This window comes from Tamandua tetradactyla, chromosome 1, assembly GCF_023851605.1.
Source record: "Tamandua tetradactyla isolate mTamTet1 chromosome 1, mTamTet1.pri, whole genome shotgun sequence".
Taxonomy (NCBI): Eukaryota; Metazoa; Chordata; class Mammalia; order Pilosa; family Myrmecophagidae; genus Tamandua; species Tamandua tetradactyla.
Genome location: NC_135327.1, coordinates 20,353,737 through 20,377,027, shown reverse-complemented (window position 1 = coordinate 20,377,027; position 23,291 = coordinate 20,353,737). Strand labels below are relative to the sequence as shown.

The 23,291-nt window shown below is 44.9% G+C and overlaps 1 protein-coding gene and 1 long non-coding RNA gene across 7 annotated transcripts in view; one reads left to right on the top strand and one right to left on the bottom strand.

Moving 5' to 3' along the window:
* Positions 1-2,633: 2,633 nt before the first annotated feature.
* DNMT3B (DNA methyltransferase 3 beta) overlaps positions 2,634-23,291 on the top strand; it is a 31,781-nt gene continuing 11,123 nt past the window's right edge. For 3 of the 6 annotated variants that reach the window (XM_077111445.1, XM_077111480.1, XM_077111438.1), the window contains exons 1-10: positions 2,634-2,952; positions 3,869-3,930; positions 5,417-5,521; positions 7,289-7,498; positions 8,567-8,725; positions 18,885-18,992; positions 19,967-20,114; positions 21,728-21,853; positions 21,979-22,023; positions 23,174-23,253. In XM_077111445.1, the coding sequence (XP_076967560.1) occupies positions 2,796-2,952; positions 3,869-3,930; positions 5,417-5,521; positions 7,289-7,498; positions 8,567-8,725; positions 18,885-18,992; positions 19,967-20,114; positions 21,728-21,853; positions 21,979-22,023; positions 23,174-23,253 (1,200 nt within the window). In that variant the 5' untranslated portion in view covers positions 2,634-2,795. Of the gene's footprint in view, positions 2,953-3,868; positions 3,931-5,416; positions 5,522-6,469; positions 6,608-7,288; positions 7,499-8,566; positions 8,726-18,884; positions 18,993-19,966; positions 20,115-21,727; positions 21,854-21,978; positions 22,024-23,173; positions 23,254-23,291 lie in introns of all 6 variants that reach the window. The other 3 variants (XM_077111471.1, XM_077111452.1, XM_077111461.1) reach the window with 2 other exon arrangements.
* The window catches only part of LOC143642740 (uncharacterized), a 35,750-nt gene continuing 19,532 nt past the window's right edge, over positions 7,074-23,291 (bottom strand). Inside the window, exons 3-4 of the long non-coding RNA XR_013155835.1 lie at positions 14,215-14,295; positions 7,074-7,540 (exon numbers count right to left, since the gene is read on the bottom strand). This is a non-coding gene — a long non-coding RNA (uncharacterized LOC143642740). The remainder of the gene's footprint in view (positions 7,541-14,214; positions 14,296-23,291) is intronic.

The window sequence follows — 23,291 nt, the reverse complement described above, 5'->3', positions numbered from 1 at the left end:
ACTCCTGCTGAACTCTGTTACCAATGACATATTTCAAGTTTATTCTCGAATGTCCGTTCACATCAGTGGGACCATACAGTATTTGTCCTTTAGTTTTTGGCTGGATTCACTCAGCATAATATTCTCTAGGTCCATCCATGAGAAGGAACTTTTTATGAACTCACTTTTAAATTCTAAAACAGGGAGGTGTATTTTACACACACACACACACACACACACACACACACACACACACACACCCTTCCTTCCTGAGCTGACTGCTTTACCTGAATCTAGTCTGCTTCCGGAGCAGGAGTTTTTTCATGAACGTTGATCTGGGAAAGGTGCTTTTTCCCTGGCATGGAGGCACTGCTGAGGCTCTGGAGAAGGCCTGAGTTAATGATTGTCAGCTCTGGGATGCAGGGCCCACCTGGGCCTGCTTAGGAGGGGACACTCCTGTTGGCCTCTTGTGGCTGCAGTTAGGGGTGAGCTGGGGGACTGGGGTGGAACGCTGCCTGAGGAAACCCACCGACGGGAGCCCTGGGACCCAGCTGAGGAAGTCAGGTCCAACATTTTGGCCTCTGACCTGCCACGAGCCCCTGTCCTTACCCTTCCCTCCAGCCTCTTCCCCCAGCCCTGTCCTGTCTCCAGAGGGGGCAGCTGCCTGAGATAAAGCCCTCCTCGTGCCTGGCACCCCACAGGCTGGCCTCCCTTCCATCGCTGGGCTGTCCAGGTTACTTAGTTCACTGGTTTGGCCTGAGGCGAAGTGCTCGAAATTAATTATTACTCTGAACCACGTTCCAGTTTTCCTGGGTTCTGGGTGCTTGGCCTCACAGGAACTGGCCATAGGTCAGCTGGCCCCGTTCTTCCAGGCAAGGGCTTGAAAAGAGGCAGAAGAGCAGCTGGGTGGAGGGGGGTGGGAATAAAGCAGTTTTTAGGGGATAAAAAAACACCCTAATATGTGTTGAACCAAAACCAGTTGAAGGGACTCGTGTACTTCTGTTCCGGGTCATGTAGGGAGATAAATCACTGCTGCGGTGAAGTGCTGTGGATCAGTGTAACTTCATAACCAGACATCCACTTGTAAACCAACGCGCATCTATTAATCATCCAGGAATCTTGTTAAAATTTAGATCTTGATTCAACAGGTTTAGGGGTGGTGCCAGAGGTTCTGTGGTTCTGACCAGCCCCCAGGGTGAACGGGTACGGAGGAGGCTGGAAGCTGGGCTGCCCGGGGGATAGCGGTCTGGTGGCCCTGCCCCACACCGGGGTATGGGTGCTGGAGAGACTGGAATGGGGACGCCAGGGGAGCCCCTTGGAAGTTCCCTTTGAGCGCCAAAGCCCACCTCAGACCGCGTACCACAGCGCCCCCTTGTGGGCGCAGTGCCGCTGCAGCCAGTAGCCCAGCAACCCAAGGACCTGCTTGGAGAAGGAACCCTGGGGAGTCTAAGGAACGCGAGGAGGCTGGCACAGGCCATCTGGGCATGGCCTGAGAGTCCCCGGGATGTCAGTACTGGGGGCACAGAGCCAGCTAGCACTGGGGATGGATGGGGTGGCTGTTGCCGGGAAAGCTTTTCCTGGGCCGGGTTCCAGAACCAGAGGGTGTGGTGCTAATAACCTGTAACTGTTTGGGGGAAGCTGGGTGATGGGGGATTGGGGGCCTTACCCTGAGCCTAGACGCTCATAAACTGAAGGGGGGTCAAATGGCAAGGGCCCGTAACTTTGGGCATTAATGGCTGACACTGGCATTCTATGCCCTGGGATTATCGATCCTAGTGTATTAGGCTGGCCCTATCTTTTAGACAACGTGATCTTGGGGGTCTACCCTGGTCTAGGCATCTGTTCTGTAAAATGGACACAGTTGCATTTGGAGCACTAGTCTAGAGAAGGATGCCTGTCACATGTCGAAGCACCCACGATGTGCCAGTAGTAGCCCTGGCCACTGGCACCAGGCCCTGTGCCACCCAGCCGGTCAGCCACAGACGTGGCCCACGGGTATAGCAGATTTGCCTGGTGACCGTGCAGTTCACAGACGGACAGCAGTGGGGAGACCAAGTCTCAGAGATGGGGGTGAGCTTGGAGCAGATCTGGGGCGTGCCTCTCCTGGTAACTGCCCCAGTCCTGAGCCTGTGCCTCCCCCACCCCTTCCCTTCTTGGGAACTTGGGACTCTGAGCCCCAGCTGGTGAGGGAGGAGGGGAATGAGTGACAGGCCAGCAGACCAATAAGCCCCCGAGGATGGGCTGGGGCGGGGCTTGTGCTGCCATGGAGAGCAGAGAAGCGGTTCTGTGGGGGAGGAGGGGACTGTTGGGAAGAGGACCTGGAGATTGAGGGGAAGGGAGAGAGCAAACAAAGGGGTCAGGAGGGAAAATAATGCACTGGCTTCCTGAGGCCCTGCAGAGGCTGGGCAGAGAGAGGGGGCCAGGGGCCGTGGGGGCCGAGGCTGGAGGCAGGCAGGACGGGGCAGGCGGGTCCTAAATGGCATTGTTTGAAGGGGCCGCTAATTGCACAGAGCAGCCTGAGGCTGAGACCCCAGCCCCAGCCCCCTCCTCTGCCCTGGGCGTGGGTGTCTGAGCCATCAGGGTCGCCTGGCCACATGGAACCAAGTGCTGAGCCTCCGAGTTTGGTGAGGGGGCAAGCTATGGGGGAAGCCTGGGTGGGGTCGCTGGGCAGGAGCATCGCCCTGAGAGCGATTGGGGCATGGCCATCTCTTGGCCTGAGAACATGGAGTCAATGGTGGGAGGTTTGCTGGAGCGCTGCTCTCGTACCCCTGCTTCCCTTCTACCCTACCCAGCCTGGCCCTCACCTGCAGGAAACAATGAAGGGAGACACCGGGCAACTCAACGGAGAGGATGACGCAAGCGGGAGGGAAGACTCCATCATCGCCAACGGGGCCTGCAGTGACCAGTCGTCTGACTCCAAGGACGCCCCCTCGCCCCCCATCCTGGAGGCTATCGGCTCCCCGGAGATCAGAGGTGGCCGGGCCTGTGGGGGGTGGGAGGCGGGGTCAGACGCTGACGGGGTGGACATCCTCCGATGACCACAGCAGAGACAGGAGCCTCCCAGCAGGCTTGGGACATTTAAGGGAGAGATTCTGATCTCTGACAGCCTCTGCCACACACCCCTGGGAAGGGAAGGAACAGGTCCTTTTCTTCTCCCTTCCCAACTCACCTCTACTGGGTGACACTCAAGAGGAGACCCTGAGAGGTGCTGTTGTTGGCCCTCATCCTTTTCCAGTCCTGGTGGGGATTACAGCACAGGCCAAGGTCCTTAAATGCCCTTTTCACTGGGACACCTTTTCCTGTGGAGCTGGGCCTGGGGGTTGTGCCAAGGGGCTTGTGCCAAGGGGGACTCAGGAGGGGAGGGTCTTGAGGCTTGCCTCCTTCTCCCTGTCCAAACCAGGATACAGGGCTCCTACCCATAGTGATTTTCACCCAGCTGGTGTAGAACCCCCATACTGTTGGGCTCCTAGAACCAGGCCATAGATCTTTCTGCAAGGATGAAATCATTCAGTTTGTACCCTGTGCACTCCAACAGTCACAGGCCACACCTGACTCTGAGCCCTTGAGATGCGACTAATGCAGCAGGCGCCTAGTTATTAATTTAAATTTTAATGTGGCTGCTGTACTGGACAGCACAGTTCTGGAATGAGTTTGATGCCTTCCCTGGGTGCCTTCAGTATTTGGGTTCTGTGAAGTCCTGTCGTGCCCTGTTGCCTTATGAGTCAGACCAGGGGAGCAGGGGAGATGAATGACCCTTCCAGATGCCCGTGTGTTTGGTACATGCCTGGCCACAGTCTTGAGGTGGCAGCGGCCCTGCCAGGAGGGAAAGCATGACTGGACCCTTGCCCGGGCAGGGGCCTCAAGACACAGGCTGGGGTTTCCTCCACAGGGCGCAGATCAAGCTCACGACTGTCCAAGAGAGAGGTCTCCAGCCTACTAAGTTATACTCAGGTACGCTCTCCCCCTCCCCTTTTCAGAGTGCCGGGCACTCTTCTCTTCAAAGAGAGAGCCAAGCCCAGGTCGGTGGGTACCATGCAGTGTGGAATGCAGAATTTGTGAACACCGTTCAGCACAACCTCAATTAAGGTGGCATTTGCTGTTATAAAAGTTCTCATTTCTATTTTTTTTTTTTTTTACTTAAGTAAAAACAAATTGTTCCCTGCATATTTGAAATTATTTTCTTCTGAATCTGTGGATCAGTTACATTTATAAATTTCTAATATAACCAACTGACTGTTCCTGAAATAAGCCCAACTTGTTCATGCTATGTTTTGATTTTGATTTACTTCAGCAATTATTCATTAATAGATGGAGGTATGATTTGATTTCTTATATGTCTGGTTTTGATATCAGGTTAAATGCCCTCATTAGATGCATTTTAGAAACATTTTTTGCAACTTGGAGAGAACTTGCACAGCCTTGCCTTGTGTTTTTTTTTTTAAACAGTCACTGCAATTTCTTTAACTGTCAAGGTTTCTATTTCTTGAACAGTTTTTTTCCAAAGTTCTATTTTTCCATGTTGTTTTGTTCCTTACATTGATGCCTTCTATTTCCTAATTAATCTTAGTGGAGGTTTGTCAATTTGATTTAATTTTTTTCAAAGAGCCAGCATTGGACAAAGTCACGAACAAAAGCCATGGAAAGCTTCCTAATATGGCTTCCATCCCCTGGGGGTGGACCAGGCAGGAGACACATGATGGAGAACAGCCGTGAGAATTAAGATAGGATGCTGAGCGGAGTCTCAGGGTGCCTGTTTTGGGATGGTTACCAGTAACAGTAGTGAATGCTCACATTTGAGCATTTGTGTCGTACTGGGCTAAATATGCGTAAATTCTCACCACAGCCCTGTTGCCCTATAAAAAGAGGTACTATTATCCCAATTTTGTAGACAGGGGAATGACTTAAGGCCACACAGTCGGCAAGTAGAGAATCAAGGTCTTAACACCCCAGCTAGACTTCCCGGCCATTCCCTACTGTTTTTTGTGGCCAGTTTGTGTTGGGTTGCTGAGTCCGAGTTGGATTTCTGAGTCTGAGACATGGGGACGGTGCAAGGCTTCATGATGTGTCTCTGGGCCCATGGCATTGCTTCCTGGTCGTTGTGTCTTGAGCTGTTGGCCTGTGTTTTCTCCCAAATGCTGTGAATTGTGAAAATTGGTCTAACAAAGATGTAGAAATGCATCTCTTCAGGAGGCTTATTTTGCATTTGCACATTCCTCAAGTTTTCTGAGTTTTACATTTCAATCCTGTTTTGAATTCATGATCTCATTGTAAGCTGTTATATAATCTTTTTGTAACAAGATGAGCTATCTGGAAATATTCTTAGATCTATTAGGTCTACATTATGAATGGTTTCAATATGACTGACCGTTCATTTTAAATGTTTGGCTAGGTGGCTTTTAAAAAATTATATTTAAGGCCTAATGTTTCATTTTTAAAGGACCTGACAGGCGAGGGAGAAGACGGGGATGATGGGGATGGCTCTGACACTCCAGTGATGCCAAAACTCTTCCGGGAAACCAGGACCCGCTCTGAAAGCCCAGCTGTAAGTTCCCCCGGCATGAGCCTGTAAAAACACGTCATGGCTTGGATCTCCCTGGGGGTGGTTTGAACAGAGAAAATGAACAAATGTTCTGAAATTGGCTTACAGATTGTCATTGCTAGAAGGTTTTATATCATGGAGCAGATTTTAAACTTTCTTAGAAGGACTGTTTTGGAAGTGCCCGAGGGGTAGAGTTTGCAAAGTGGGTGGCCTAGCCACCAGTGAACCATTGGAGTCACTTCCCTCGGTGGATTTCTTGGTCTAAAGAAAGTTTGTGGTTTGGATTTGGGAAAGCAAACACAGTTCATGGTCACCCAGCCTGTTAGAGACCAGGCTGACGCTTGATGTCTGTCCCAAGAATGGTTTATGATCTGACCTCAGGAATCTTGTGGGATATGTATTACCCCCTTTTTACAGATGAGAGAAGATTCCAGTAACCTACCCAAGGTAAAAACTTAACTGTTGGATGCAGGATTTGAACCCAGATCACGCCTTTTGGAGAAAGATCAAAAAACCTGAGGGCTTCTCATCTCTCTTGATCCAGTGCGTTCCTGAAGAATCCAATAATTGGGCCTTAATGCTTCCTTTTGGAAAAAATTTGGTTTATAATAAACAAGGGTTTTATTTTTCAGTCTAATTTGCAGGTACCTGTTCCAGCTGGCCAAACCTCCGACTCTGTGCCAAACCCCCTGACTGGGAGGGTGGGGTCCACTGTGCATTGCCCGTCAGCCCTGCTGCCCACACCACCACCCTAACCCACTAACCAGGGACTTTCTGGGTGGGGTGTTACCAGTCCAGCAAGCCTGGCTACTTACGACCTCCATCACTTACTGTTGACCTGAGGCCACTCGGTCTCCCAGGGGACCTCAGGGCCGGTCCTCCAGGTCTCCTGCCCCAGACCCCATATCTCCAGTCACCTCAGGCCCCGTGCTTACCCTCTCTTGCTTCCAGGTCCGAACCCGAAATAGCAACAGTACGTCCAGCCGGGAGAGGCACAGGCCCTCCCCACGTTCCACCCGAGGCCGGCAGGGCCAGGGCCAGGGCCGCAGTCACGTGGACGAGTCCCCCGTGGAGTTCCCGGCTACCAGGGTTGGTTCCCAGATGCCCAGACCCCACCCCCCATTCCCTAATTGGTGTCGGCAAGGTCTTCCTCCCTCACTGAGTGCCATTTTCTGTGGCCAGTGCATAACCTGCTTCCTTTCTTCACACTTATCTCATTTTCAGGTTCTTGCTTTTCCTTTCTCTCCTGGGTGTTACATAAGCTTGCTTAAGCCTGATGATTTCTTTCCTGGCCTGATCCTGGATGGAACTGTGGTGGGAACACGAGACTTAGAGTTACCTGTTGACCAAGTACTTGCCCCACCACGGAAACAAGCCAACAAGCTTGCAGCCGCTGACTTGAAGACCTGTTTTGCCTCCCTAGTGTCTTTGTCTTAGGCTACCACCCCAGCTGTTGCAGCAACACAGCACTCCTCCTGCAAGGTTGGGTGCCCAGTCGGTGCTTAAAGACACCAGTGGCCCTCTCTGAGCTTGCTGTTGGAGCATTATCCGACATTATGACTTTGTCTTCGGGCTCTGGAAGTTTTTACTATGACTTGCTTCTACTTCCTGCTGAAGGCGTAGTTGTTCATGGAAACCCCGTCTCAGTGGTGTCTGTTCTCCTTGACTTGGTCTTTATTCTCTGTTGGCCTGGGAAGCAGTTGGGGTTCTATTGGTCTGTGTTCACCCACCTGCTTTGCAGTGGCCCAAACTGTGTCCTTCTGCCCACAGTCCCTGAGGCGGCGGGCAGCAGCATCTGCAGGCACTCCCTGGCCGTCCCCTGCCAGCCCCTACCTCACCATCGACCTCACGGATGACGATGTGGCACCCCAGAGCAGCAGTACCCCATACTCACGCCTGGCCCAGGACAGTCAGCAGGAGAGCTTGGAGGCTTCGCAGGTGGATGCAGAGGGCAGAGATTCAGATGGCTCTGAGTATCAGGTATTATGACTGAAGGTTTCCTGCCAAGGGCAGCCAAAAATGCTGGAAATAGGCAAAAGAAAACAGTTGCCCAGAGGTGACTAATTGCTACTCTGGTGTCTGCCACTTTATGTCCCATATTTGAAATCACTGTACACATCTTCCACATGTGGTCCTTCCTTTACCCCTCTGCCTTTCCATACGTAACTCGAGCAGTCATATTCTTGGTTTTCTGAACATTTATACATGGAGATGTATGTACCGTGTAGGTATAGAAACACATGCATACAATTTTACAGACTGCCTTTTTTCACTTAGTAGGGAATTATAGCTGCCTCACATTTTCATGCCTGAGATTGTTATCGTACATTAAATTAATTAACCAATTGAACCTGATTACTTTCCACTCAAGCAGAGCTATAGTAAACCTCCTTACACATATAACTTTTTTTTTTTAACATGGGCAGGCACTGGGACTCGAACCCGGGTCCTCGGGCATGACAGGCAAGCACTCTCAGCACTCTGCTGAGCCACCGTGGCCCACCCCACATGTAACTTTGAAGACTGGGATAGGATCCCTTTACATACTTAGAGTTTTATAACTTAGTGTTTACATGGACATCTCCACAGTTCAAAGCAAGCTTTTCATGATAGTGCTATCTGCATTTGGCCAAAAAAATTTGATGCATTTTAATGGCTTGGGAATTGCGGTTCCCAGTGCCCCATGGTTGGAATTGTCTAGTTCATGTTTTATTCTGTTCTCATCCATTGTGATCTTCCACTTCCAGATGCCAGGTGAGATGTCACGGATGAAATTTAATAACCCAGATATGACAGATTTTGCCCAGCCACTGCCCCTCATTTTGAAACAATTCTCACTCCTCTTACTTTTTCATGCCCCAAATGCTGGAAAGTGGGCAGGCATTTTGAGAGTGACATCGCTTTCCAGTTGTTTGTCTGTCTGAGCAGAAATTCTGGAGTACTTGCTCTGGGCTGGAGGTTGTGGCCATCACTGGGGTGGGCAGCAGTTCTATAACGCTGGGTTGGCGATGTCCTTGGAATTCATGCACCTGGATTTTCTTCCTCCAGGATGGGAAGGAGTTTGGAATCGGGGACCTCGTGTGGGGAAAGATCAAGGGATTCTCTTGGTGGCCCGCCATGGTGGTCTCCTGGAAAGCCACCTCCAAGCGCCAGGCCATGTCTGGCATGAGATGGGTTCAGTGGTTTGGCGATGGCAAGTTCTCAGAGGTGAGTAGAGGGCAGGTAGGACTCATGTGCTCATAGACTGCCAGTTCTTTGCTTCCTCTTTTCTTTTTAGGCCCTTCTCTCTCTTTCTTTATAACATACATCCAAAGCAAAGAAATTAAAAAATCAATAGTTTTCAAAGCACTCCTCAACAAGTAGTTATAGAACAGATCCCAGAGTCTGTCATGGGCCACCATATGATCCTCTCAGATTTTTCCTTCTAGCTGCTCCAGAATATAAGAGGCTAATGTAGCCCCTTCTCTTTTGCACTTGGTGCATGACCTTTTCATTTTTAATATTTTTATTATGAACAACTAACAAACAAATATTCTCGACATACATTCTTGACATGGTTACAATCAATGGTTCACAATATCATTACTTAGTTTTGTATTCATCACCATGATCATTTTTTTTGAACATCTGCACCTCTCCAGCAAAAGAAAGAAAAAAGAAAGAAAAAACACATACATGCCATACTCCTTACCCCTCCCTATAATTGACCACTAATATTTCAGTCTACTCAATTTATTTTAACCTTTGTTCCTCCTATTATTTATTTCTTATCCATATTTTTTACTCATCTATCCATACTGTAGATAAAAGGAGCAACAGACACAAGGTTTTCATAATCACACAGTCACATTGCAAAAGCTATATTATGCAATCATCTTCAAGAGGCATGGCTACTGGAACACAGCTCTACAGTTTCAGGTACTTCCCTCTAGACACTCTAATACACCTTAAATTAAAAAGGGGATATCTATATAATGTGTAAAAATAACCTCCAGGATAACCTCTGAATTCTGAAATCTCTCAGCCACTGATGCTTTATTTTGTCTCATTTTTTTCCTTCCCCCTTTTGGTTGAGAATGTTTGCTCAAATCTCTTAAAAAATTTTTTTTTAATTTAATTTTTTTAAATACCAAAAAACACAAAGCAAATGCAAACATCCCTATTTTGATTATTCCATTCTACATATATAATCAGTAATTTAAAATATCATCACATAGTTCTATATTCATCATCATAATCATTTCTTGGAACACTTACATCTGTTCAGAAAAAGAAATAAACTGAAGACAGAAAAAAAATTCATACATACCATACCCCTTACCCTTCCCTCTCATTGATCACTGGCATTTCTAACTAAATTTATTTTAACATTTGTTCCCCCTATTATTTTCTATTGTCTGTTGACAAGGTAGATAAAAGGAGCATCAGCCACAAGGTTTTCACAATCACACAGTCACATTGTGAAAGCTACATCATTATACAATCATCTTCAAGAAACATGGCTACTGGAACACAGTTCTACATTTTCAGGCAGTTCCCTCCAGCCTCTCCATTACATCTTGAATAACAAGGTGATATCTACTTAGTGCATAAGAATAACCTCCAGGATAACCAACAAAATCTCATGTCCTACTCAAGGTTCCAAGTACTTATGGTGTTCAATCAATGTTTGTTCAATCTCTTGATGAGTCCCAACTCATTCTAGGATTTTGTTGGTTTGTCCAGAGTGATGCCCCGATGAATCCCAGAGTGATTTGATCAGTGAGTGGAAAAGTATTTTCAAAGTCCCCTTCGGGGAATGGTGAGAACGGGGAGAAATTCAACCTCCCCCAGGATTTCTGTCCCATGATGCCAGGGAGGTTTACACCCATGGGAGTCATGACCCAAGTAGGGTGCGGGTGGGAAGGCAGTGAGTTTGCTTGTTGTGTTGGCTGGAGAGAGGCCACATCTGAGCAACAAAAGAGATTCTCTTGGGGGTGACTCTTAGGCCTAATTTTAAGTACGCTTAGCCTGTCCTTTGCAGGATTAAGTTTCATAGGGGTGACCCCCAAGATTGATGGCTCGGCCTATTGATTTGATTCTTCCCACGGTGCATGGCCTTTGAAGATGATGGCATGTTGCTGCTTGCTACAAGTGGATGAGGTCATGCTTTGTGTCTGGGAAGAAGTTAACTTTGAAACAAAATTAACATCTCTAGACACTTAGGGTCTTAGTGGTCTGGTGCTCAGTCTCCTTTCAGTCTGCTGCAAAGTTCTGGATTCCCAGCCACTTGTGCTTCTTGTTTTTATTTCTCCTTGTCAGGAGAACCCACCTGGGCAGAAACCATTAAAAGGTGCTCAGTGGAAGAGACAGGAACTAGGGCGTTCTGAGCATCTCTCAGCCCTGCAGGGAGGTGTTGGGATGAGGTCCTTTGCTGTCTTGGAGATAGCTTTAGGTCCTTTGGTGTCAGTTATAAAATAATCTTGGCAGGGTTTTCAGGAATAGATTTTTTTTTATTCTTTTATAACTTTTTATTTTCAAATACATTCAAAGGTCAATCACAAAAATAATACAAAGCATATACAGAAAACTCCAGCATACACCCCCAGACCCACTGATTTTAACATTTTGCCACATTTACTATATAATTCTAACCCATCAATCTATCAATTTTCCGTAGATATGAGTGCAAGTTGTATGTCATGCTCCTTGAACCACTAACAAGGAAGTGCAGGTATAAAGTTCAAGAAGTGGACCACTGATATAAAACTTACTCTATTCCTTATTTTATACTTTTTGAGTCTTTCCTCCCATGTTAGATCCCATTCAGAATCATGCTACATTTGTCTTTGTAAAAATTGGGAACATGTACAACACAAACCTTCCCATTCTCAGCCGTTCCCATGCATGCCATTCAATAGGATTTCTTACATGCTCAGTATTTTTGGTACCCTCATCATCTTTCCCATGACCTTAAACAGAAACCCTATACCCATCTTGCATTAACTCTCCATTCTCCTTGCCCCTACCCCTGGCAGCCTGTACTCTTTTTTTTTTTTATTATTTATTTATTTATTTATTTATTTATTTATTTATTAATTAAAAAAAGAATTAACAAAACAATTAGAAATCATTCCAATCTACATGTACAATCAGTAATTCTTAATAACATCACATAGTTGCATATTCATCATTTCTTAGTACATTTGCATCGATTTAGAAAAAGAAATAAAAAGACAACAGAATAAGAATTAAAACAATAATAGAAAGAAAAAAAAACAAAAAAAACAAAAACAAAAAACCTATACCTCACATGCAGCTTCATTCAGTGTTTTAACATAATTGCATTACAATTGGGTAGTATTGTGCTGTCCATTTCTGAGTTTTTATATCCAGTCCCGTTGTACAGTCTGTATCCCTTCATCTCCAATTATCCCTTCTCTTTTTTTTTTTTTTTTAATTAACGGAAAAAAAGAAATTAACCCAACATTTAGAGATCATACCATTCTACACATGCAATCATTAATTCTTAACATCATCACATAGATGCATGATCATCATTTCTTAGTACATTTGCATTGGTTTAGAAGAACTAGCAACATAACCGAAAAAGATATAGAATGTTAATATAGAGAAAAAAATAAAAGTAATAATAGTAAAATCAAAACAAAACAAAACAAAAACCTATAGCTCAGATGCAGCTTCATTCAGTGTTTTAACATGATTACTTTACAATTAGGTATTATTGTGCTGTCCATTTTTGAGTTTTTGTATCTAGACCTGTTGCACAGTCTGTATCCCTTCAGCTTCAATTACCCATTGTCTTACCCTGTTTCTAACTCCTGCTGAACTCTGTTACCAATGACATATTTCAAGTTTATTCTCGAATGTCCGTTCACATCAGTGGGACCATACAGTATTTGTCCTTTAGTTTTTGGCTGGATTCACTCAGCATAATATTCTCTAGGTCCATCCATGTTATTACATGGTTCATAAGTTTATCTTGTCTTAAAGCTGCATAATATTCCATCGTATGTATATACCACAGTTTGTTTAGCCACTCTTCTGTTGATGGAGATTTTGGCTGTTTCCATCTCTTTGCAATTGTAAATAATGCTGCTATAAACATTGGTGTGCAAATGTCCGTTTGTGTCTTTGCCCTTAAGTCCTTTGAGTAGATACCTAGCAATGGTATTGCTGGGTCGTATGGCAATTCTATATTCAGCTTTTTGAGGAACCGCCAAACTGCCTTCCACAGTGGTTGCACCCTTTGACATTCCCACCAACAGTGGATAAGTGTGCCTCTTTCTCCGCATCCTCTCCAGCACTTGTCATTTTCTGTTTTGTTGATAATGGCCATTCTGGTGGGTGTGAGATGATATCTCATTGTGGTTTTGATTTGCATTTCTCTAATGGCCAGGGACATTGAGCATCTCTTCATGTGCCTCTTGGCCATCCGTATTTCCTCTTCTGAGAGGTGTCTGTTCAAGTCTTTTTCCCATTTTGTAATTGGGTTGGCTGTCTTTTTGTTGTTGAGATGAACAATCTCTTTATAAATTCTGGATACTAGACCTTTATCTGATATATCATTTCCAAATATTGTCTCCCATTGTGAAGGCTGTCTTTCTATTTTCTTGATGAAGTTCTTTGATGCACAAAAGTGTTTAATTTTGAGGAGTTCCCATTTATTTATTTCCTTCTTCAGTGCTCTTGCTTTAGGTTTAAGGTCCATAAAACCGCCTCTAGTTGTAAGATCCATAAGATATCTCCCAACATTTTCCTCTAACTGTTTTATGGTCTTAGACCTAATGTTTAGATCTTTGATCCATTTTGAGTTAACTTTTGTATAGGGTGTGAGAGATGGGTCTTCTTTCATTCTTTTGCATATGGATATCCAGTTCTCTAGGCACCATTTATTGAAGAGACTGCTCTGTCCCAGGTGAGTTGGCTTGACTGCCTTATCAAAGATCAAATGTCCATAGATGAGAGGGTCTATATCTGAGCACTCTATTCGATTCCATTGGTCGATATATCTATCTTTATGCCAATACAGCAGCCTGTACTCTTAATACCTGTCTCTGAGCTTGCATATTCTCCAATATATTCTTTGTAGCTATTGTGGGGCCTAAATTTATCCTAAATCTGTAACAGCTGTGTTCGCTGAGATACTAATTTACTGTTCTACATAAACTTACTCAGCTTCAATCTATTGTCTAGTGTCCTTTTCTTTCAATCTGCAGAACTCTCTTTAGCATCTCTTGTAGGGCTGAACTAATAGTGCCAGGGAAAGAATTCTGGGCTGTCAGTTTTGTCCCCCACTGCCTTCTTGCCTCCATGGTGTCGGATGAGAAATCTGCACTTAGACAAGCCTCAATAAGATTAAGATGACACATTTCTGTCTTGGTGGCTTTCAGAACTCCCTATCTTTGGATTTAACCGTTATTATTAATTATATGCAGATACAATGCGATGCAGAGTGGGTTTAAACTATTGAACATCTTGGATGTATATACACATTCATTAAATTTGGGGAGGTTTTCAGCCATTACTTTTTAAGGTTTTTAAATTTTAATGGGATAATCATTTCATTTTAATGGGAAAAATGAAATGTGACCCTAACCATACAAAAAAAAAAGCAAAAAATTGTTTTGTTAAACATACATACAGAGCAAAGAAAAAAGCAATAATTTTCAAAGCACAATTCAACAGGTACTTACAGGACAGATCCCAGAGATTGTCATGTGCTACCACTCCAACACTTCAGATTTTTCCTTCTAGCTGCTCCAAAACACTGGAGGCTAGAAGAAATATTAATACAGTGATTCAGCAATAATACTCATTTGTTAAATCCTATTTTCTGTTTTAACTCTTCCTCTTCCTCTGATCCCTTTCCCAACTTATAAGGATCACTAAGCAATACCCTTTCTGCCTTTTTCATGTTGAGAAGGGGTGTCAATGCTATAAATAGGGGGATGGAATTAGTTAATAACCTTGGACAGGCTGGTCCCTTTGGATTTCAGGATTTATCTGACCTAGAAAGCCTCTGGGAATTACAGGTTTCAGGAAAGCAAACTTAGTGTTCTTTAACTCAAGAGTCAACAGGAGTGTTACTGGTTGGGCTTTAAGCACACAATGGCAATTAGCAGTGTCTAACTGAAGCTTGCATAAGAGCAGTCTCCAGAATAGCCTTCTGACTCCATTAGATCTCTTGGCCTTGGATTAGCCATTACTTTAGACATTCTCTTTTTTTCAATTTATTTTATTTTATTATTATTATTTTTAATATATTTTTAAATTTATTTATTAATTATAAAAATTAACAAATGAAATAAAAATTAACAGATAACAGTAATTCACAATATCACCACTTAGTTGCATATTCATCATTTCTTAGAACATTTACATCCATTCAGAAAAAGAAATAAAGACAATAGAAAAAGAGATAAAAAGAAAACAGAAAAAAAAAGATTAATACCTACCGTACCCCTTACCTCTCGCTTTCACTGATCACTAGCATTTCAAACTACATATTTTATTATTATTACTTTTTAAATACCAAAAACCACGTAACAAACACAAACATTCCTCTTTTGATCATTCTGTTCTACATATATAATCAGTAATTCACAGTATCATCAGAGTGGCATATTCATCATCATGATCATTTCTTGGAACATTTGCATCAATTCAGAAAAAAAATAAAGACAACAGAAAAATAAAATGAAAACAGAAAGAAAAAAAATTTTATATACCATACCCCTTACCCCTCTCTTTCATTGATCACCAGCATTTCAAACTGTTTATTTTAACATTTGTTTCCCCTATTATTTATTTTTATTCCATTTGTTCGGCTCGTCTGTTGACAAGGTAGATAAAAGGAGCATCAGATACAAGGTTTTCACAATCACACAGGCACATTGTGAAAGCGATATCATTATACAATCATCTTCAAGAAACATGGCTACTGGAACACAGCTCTGCATTTTCAGGCAGTTCCCTCCAGCCTCGCCATTACATCTTGAATAACAAGGTGATATCTACTTAATATGTAAGAATAACCTCCAGGATAGCCTCTTGGCTCTGAAATTTCTCAGCCATTGACACTTTGTCTCATTTCACTCTTCCCTCTTTTGGTAGAGAAGGTTTTCTCAATTCCTTGATGCTGAGTCTTAACTCATTCTAGGGTTTTTCTCAATCCCTTGATGACTGAGGCTCAGCTCATTCTAGGATTTCTGTCCCACATTGCCAGGAAGGTCCACACCCCTGGGAGTCATGTTCCATGTAGACAGGAGGAGGGTGGTGAGTTTGCTTGTTGTGTTGGCCTCAGAGAGAGGCCACATCTGAGCAACAAAAGAGGTTCTCCTGGGGGTGACTCTTAAGCCTGATTTTAAGTAGACTTGACCTATCCTTTGTGGGGTTAAGTGTCATAGGAACAAACCCCAAGACTGGGGGCTCAGCCTATAGCTTCGGTTGTCCACACTGCTTGTGAGAATATCAAGAATTCAATTTGGGAAGTTGAATTTTCCCCCGTTCTCACCATTCCCTGGAGGGGACTGCACATACCTTTTTATTCACTGTTCAGATCACTCTGGGATTTAAGGGGGCATCACTCTGGACAAACCAACAAAGTCTCATGTCCTACTCAAGGTTCCATGTACTTATGATATTCAATTAAGCTGTGTACATAAGTTATATTAGGAAATGCACTAGTCAAATTATAAATTTTATACCAAATAAACATTTTTTGATTTAGTCTCATACATAGGTTAAAATTTTAAAATATTACCATCTATTTTCAGCACCCTGCAGTAATGACTTTCCTTTGTTATTCCTCATGCAAAAACATTTTTAAAATTTGTACATTTAGTCACTATCATTATATACTCTAGGCATTCCTAGATTATATCATCTCAATCTTTATCGTTTTTGATGGGGCATATAATCCATTAACCTTTAGTGTTTTTACTATACAGGCATGTTCCATCTTATTTCCCTGACTTCCTTTATCTTTGCTCATATTTCCTTCAGCCCTTTGAGCATATTAAGAACCATTTTTTTCAGTGTTTGTCTAGTATATCCTAAGTCTGGTTCTCCTCTTTGATGGTTTCTAATGCTTTAATCTTCCCCTTTTCTTGGATCATCACTTCCTATTGTTTTGTAACCTTTTGTTGAAACCTGCATAATTTGATAATCAAATATTTTGATGGTGGAATTTAGACTGAGGCATTCTAGTCCTTAAGCTTGTATCCAACTAGTGCTATGACAGAACTTTCCTTTAAGGGCAGGAGCTAGAAAAGAAAAGGGAATAATAAGAACCTTTCCCAGCTATTGCAGAGCGACCTGCTGTGGTTTTCAATCTAATGTTTAGAGAATTGCTCCAGGTGAAAGTGTCGGAGCTTTAGATCCTTTTTGGGCATTGGCTTGGCCATTTACAAGGTTTCAGATGTCCCTTTCTTAGGAAGCGGTTTTCTCACAGTCCTGGGTGCTGCAGTACATGTCCTGCATCTGGCGACTCCTTTGCCCCGTGTAGCATGACTTGACTGCTTTCCCGCTGCATTCCACAGAGAGGTCAGTGCGCTGCCCTCTGTCTTCAGGGCCAGTTCTGGGATGGGTGGCAAGTCCTTCATGCCACCACCAGGCATACATGATGCCAGCATGTAAGAGGGGCCCACTGTGCGCATGGGGAACTGGTGACGGGGAGGGGGCTGGCCAGGGTCCCATGAGATCCTTTCCCTTTTTCTTTTTAATTTTTTTAATCACTGAGATCATTTCTTAGAACAGTTGCATCAATTCATAAAAAGAAGAAAGAAAAAAACTCATACATATCATACCCCTAACCCCTCCTCATTGACTGCTAGTATTTCCATCTACCCAATATATTTTAGACTTTTAAACAGCCTTTTTCTTGAAGAGTTTGATGTGCTGTTACTGCAGCTCTTTTAACTATTTTGAGAAAGATATTTCTGTCAGTTCTTAGTGACTGTTCAATGCTGGGGTTCAGAGCCCTGAAGTGTCTTATTCCATCATTTTGGTCCCAGGGCTGGGGTCTTGATTATTGATGGAAGAGGGGCTGCTGGGGGAAGAGATCTGTAGAAGGCCAATGTGAGATTGCCCAAGATTTTGCTTGAAATGGTATTCTCTCTCCTGGAAATGTCATTCCAGCGTTTACTAACCAGAGGCCCGGAGAGGTTTGATGAGCTGGGCTGAGATAATCTAATACATTCCTGGGATTTAGCTTCACGTTTTCAGTGTATTGAGCCAAGAATAATCCAACCTGGAGAGTCTGCAAATGCCCTCTCTGAACAGCAGAGGGCGCCGAGGGACGAGTCTCTTGGTTTCTGGGCAGTCCCCAAAGCCTCTAATTCCAGGGTTGTGGGCAATGACTCCTATGTAATGAAGAAAGGTGAATTGAAGCCTCATGGTTGTGATGGCTTTAGCCCTGTGAGCAATAAAATGTGGCATTGCTAGTCGGCGGCAGTATGGGACTCAGCAGTGGGGGATTGCTGGGTGGAATCCCTGTCTGGATTGGGCCCTGCTCAGCACCTCCATGTGCTGTTGGAGGAGTTGGTGGTGAAACAGCCCCTGCATTTCAGTGCTCAGGAATCTTGCCTTTTAGTAAGGTCCTTCTGGTTCCACGAACAACTGTCCCAGTGTCTTCACAGGTTAAATGGATGTAACACCTCTCTTGGGAGATTGGAGTATGAAATAGTGGGTAACAGGAGAGTGAGCCCTGCGGATGGCACTTGGCACAGCTTTCATTTCTGATGACTTTCCCTGGACCGTGCTTCCATCACTTCTCACTGGAGCCCCATGAGCCTGCCTGTCTTGGGGACTTTGGGGAGGGAGTTCAATGGAAGGCAGGCATGAACAAGTCACAGTGACACAAAATGCTTCCTCTTTGCCATGCACTGTTCTCTAAACACATGAAAATTAACACAGTTAGTAAAAGGCTGACCACAGCCGCTGTTTGTCATGCTCAAGAAGGAGGAAGGAGGCCAGCAGAGGGAAGAACATCTGTCAAACCACCACTAGGAGTATCCACTGTGGATTTCAGGTCTGAGCCTCCAAAGGGCTTTGTTGGTGACTCTGCAATGGGGGATCATTTGCTCTTAACATATGCACAAACACTGGATGCATCCAATTCTCTTTATTCAGCATATCATACTTTCCCATATATCCTCTGTCCTCTCAACCATCTTTCTGGCTGTTTCTATTTTCCTTTTCTTTGGAATGGCCATCTGAACCGTATCCCAAGGAACAGGCTCTCTATGAAAGGGTGTGAGAACCTTCCCTTCTGACAGGTGTTCCTGGGAGAGTCATCTTGTACTTCAGACACATTCTGTTGATGGGTGGTGACAATGTCCTTTTTTTTTTTTTTTTTTTGTAGGTCTCTGCAGACAAGCTGGTGGCACTGGGGCTGTTCAGCCAGCACTTTAACCTGGCCACATTCAATAAGCTGGTCTCTTACAGGAAGGCCACGTACCATGCCCTGGAGGTAACAGTGGAATGGGAAGAGGGCTTGGCCCTGACACCCGGGTACAGCCACTCAAGGGTTAAAGCAAGAGTCCCCCTGAAAGATTGCTCAGGCTACACTGTTGCCAGAGATGGCATAGAGGGGGCAGGTGAATGCTAACGTGGTGGCCTCTAATGGGTCTGACTGGGAAAGAGCCCATAGAAAGGAATGAAAAGATTTGTGGCTTCCCATGACTTTCCGGTGCAAGCCTAGCTTCTGTATGGGTGGCTGATGGTATTGCCAAGGGAAGGAGGAAACTGGGGAAGCAGTAACAATATTCATGTTAATAGCGCTTCCAGAGACCTCAGTCTCCTGCAATTTTAAGCCAAGATAGGACAGCCCCAGAGACCTGCTGCCTTTTCCTTTATCTCTGGGCCATGTTATCCTTTGTAAACCATCAGGCTTTTGTCCCTCCCTCCACCTTGACTTGGAGCTGGAAAGACCCATGCCTTTGTCCGGCATGTAAGATCCAACCTCTGCTAGGTGCTGTTCCTTCTGTTCTGAGTTAGACTTGTGAATCCTCCTGGTGCCTCTACGACAGGGCTTTATGGTTGACACCTTGCTGTCTTCATTGAGAAGATAAAACAAATCTGGTGCTGTCTCTAAGTGCAGAGGTGGTAGGACAGTGCTGGTCCAGGCTTCTCCTATATCTAAAAGTCCCAGAGTTAGATTTGATTCCTGAGCCCTTGGAGAGGGAGCTTTTCACATTCCCTTTAGGGCAGAGACCGTATATGGAGCATGCACAGGAAGGTTTCCCTCCCCAGCTCCTACGTGGTCTCCTCCTGACTCCCTGTCCAGCCCCTCCTCCCTGTTGCATACCACAGCCCCAGACAGCTGTTTCACTGTGAAAGGGCCCCCTGTGATGGGGAATGCAGGCCCCAGCCCAGGGTCCTTGGGTGCGGCCCAGCAAGCACCCACCCCTCCTGTTCATCACAGACTCGCCTTTATCTCGGCAGAAAGCCAGGGTGCGAGCTGGCAAGACCTTTCCCGGTAGCCCTGGAGACTCGTTGGAGGACCAGCTGAAGCCCATGTTGGAGTGGGCCCATGGGGGCTTCAAGCCCACTGGGATCGAGGGCCTTAAACCCAACAACAACAAGCGACAAGGTGGGAATGAGTCCCCAGGGCCATGCGCAACTGCCCCTGCAGGTGGGAGGAGGCTTGGGAGATGCAGCCACCCCTTACTCCTCCCCATCTTCCAGCAACCATAATAACCCTGAGGACCCCCTCTCCCCCCATTATGACCCTATGAGCCCTAGGGCTATGGGAAAACATCTTGTACGGCCTTATCTAGGTTTCCTGGTCACTTTTCCTGCAAAAGGTCAAGTTCATTTAAAGTAGCCTATCCTGGAAACTTGAGTCAGAGTCTAAGATGGAATCATCACTTTTTTTTTAGGGTAAAAATATCAGCCATATTCATTAGAGAAAAACTTGGAAAGCAACTCCTCCATCCAGAAAGAGGCATCGCCGTTGTTAACATTTTAAGCAATCCCCTGTTTGCTTCCATGGAAGCCGTGCGTGGTCTCACCTGAGATTCAGGCTGTGTCTTACAACCTGTACATTTAATGTAGTGTTTCTATTTTGTTTTGTTTTCCCCCAAAAAAGTGATTAATAAGTCGAAGGTGCGCCGTGCAGGCAGTGGAAACTTAGAATCAAGGAAACACGGTATTTCCTTCCCCTCTTTTGTCTATGCACTTTCTCTATGATGCACTTTCTTTCCATGTCTTTGCACATACAGTGATTACTAGGAAAGAATCCAATCTCTGAAACACCCGATCCCCACACACCTCACTCCCCTCCCTCACAGCTGCCCCCGAGGTTAACACTTTTGGGTGCACATCTTTCTAGCTTTTTCTGAACACTAGTTGGATTCTTGCTATCCCCTTTATTTCTCAATATTAATAGACTAAGCACTTTCAAATGTCATTCTGTCACCAAAGAACCTTATGATTTTTAATGGCTGCATAATTGATTTTTCTAGGGGCAGAGGAGAATGGATATAATGGAATAGATGATCTAATGTATAGATAGAAATATACAAAGGAGCCACATGTAATTTAAAATGCATGGAACTAATTAATACATTTAATTTAACCAAATATACCTAGAATATTAGCATTTCAGTCAGTATGAACTTGAGGTAGTTCACTTTTCCTTGTGTATTTTACTTGTAGCACATCAATTCAGATGCTAAACTATTATGGGAAATGTATCATCTATATTCATAAAATTTAGAGTTGAAGTAAATTCACATGTCAACGTTGTCCCAAATGTACTAGAAATTTCCACTAATTTAATCAATTGTCAGTTCTTAATTTAAATTAAACATTAAATGAAAATTGATTTCCTCATTCATAATAGCAGCATTTCAAGTATTACGTAGCTACATGTGGCTATTGGCCAGCAGGAGGGGCTCCTCAGGTCTAGAAGTTTCAGGGTTTTAGCTAGTGATCAAGCTTGGTTGAATGTTCAAGCTGGATCTAGAGGGATAAATTTTCCTTTGTTTAAAGCCATATAAATACGGGTTAAACAGGAGCCCTGGGAGTGAAGGGTTTTAATATGAGTTGTCCCCACTAAGGGGACATCTGACACCCAGTATGGATATCTTGTCATGCCCCAGATGAAGCTGGCACCCAGGCATGGCATAGTCTTGTCTGGTGCTGACCATCTCCTTGGAGCCTCCTACCAAGCCACGATTGCCATCCTGTTTCTTTTCATAGAGAACAAGACTCGAAGACGTACAGCTGATGACTCTGCCGCCTCTGACTACTGCCCCCCACCCAAGCGCCTCAAGACGAATTGCTACAACAACGGCAAAGACCGCGGCGAGGAAGAGCAGAGCCGAGGTAGGGTACCCGCCGCCGTGCATTGTCACCTGGCCTGAGGCTGGCGGGAAGGGAGGGTCACTCAGCTTAGGGATCTGTGAGACTCCCTGAGCCCATCTCACCCCATCTCCCTCTTTTCTAAACAGAGCAAATGGTTTTGGATGTTACCAACAACAAGAGCAGTTTGGAAGGTAATGTCCTCTCCCTTCTCGGTCTTCCCATCTCGTCCTGGGGAAGTGCTTTAGGCCCAGCTGGCCTGCCCTGCCCGGGTTTAACCCAGAGCTCTGTGGCTTGACCTCAGGCTGAAGAGTAGATTGGGATGTTCCTGGTTCCTTGAGTTGTCCCTTCATCTTACTTGCTACATTTCATAGAATGCGCAGCCTAAGTTTCTATGAGATGTTCTGTCCCTAGGAGAAGTGAATGGGCAGGGCAGGATGGAGGAAGAAGCTGGATGCTGTGGTCGAGAGCCAACTCAAAACCAAGGTCAAGGGTTCAGTTTCCCAAACAAGAACTGGAAACAGTTTTGAGGCAAAAGACCGCTCTTTCACCATTGTTACCCTCTAATGGGAACTCAGGTCTACTTTTCTGTCATAGTATTTGAAACTCTGCCCAGATTGTATAACAGAGTTCAGGACATGTGAGGAAGGATTGACTCCCTTGCTTCCTCAGCTCAGCCCAAATGTCCTTTAGTCAAAAATTATTTATTCAGTGCTGGATAAGAAAACGTGGCTCCTGACCCAGAGAGGCCTGGAGAAAGCTAGAGATTTCCCCACTGGTAGCTTTGGTGCATAACCCTCCTGATCCCTCTTTAAGACTCTTACCCACCTGGCTAGGAAATTAGGCATTCTAAAAGTCCTTTCCATCTGGTGGATGATGTGAATCTGTTCTGGCTTGGTGATATGAAAGGAGAGGCTAGCTGTGTTAGTTAAGGACATGGCCAATGAAATTACAGTTATGTGGTTAATGCATGTCCTTTCATGATCAGACACCAAGCAACTGGAGTCACCAAACTGTTCAAAGTCCGTTTTTAAAGGGCTTCAAAGATTTTCGTACCAGGTCCTCACGCAGGCTCTCAAAGTAAATCTGTCTACTGGAAGAGCCCTTGTTCTAGGGCCAGCTCACATCTCCCTCCTGGGAGCTTGCCCTGACTTGTGGCACCTTCTACGCCTTGTTGGCTTTTCCCATCTCTGAAAAGGGCATAGCATATTTTGCAGCATTATTCAGCCATAAGTGGCATAAATTATGAAGTCCTTGCCATGAAGTCCTGGCTGTTAGCCCCCAGGTTTCTGCCGCTCCTGTTAGATTTTGACTGCCATCAGTGCATCCTTGTCTTTCTTACAGATAGCTGCTTGTCCTGTGGTAGGAAAAGCCCCGTCTCCTTCCACCCTCTTTTTGAGGGTGGACTCTGCCAGATATGCCAGGTGAGTTCCCCACCTCCCCTTTTCCCCAAACCTTCCTG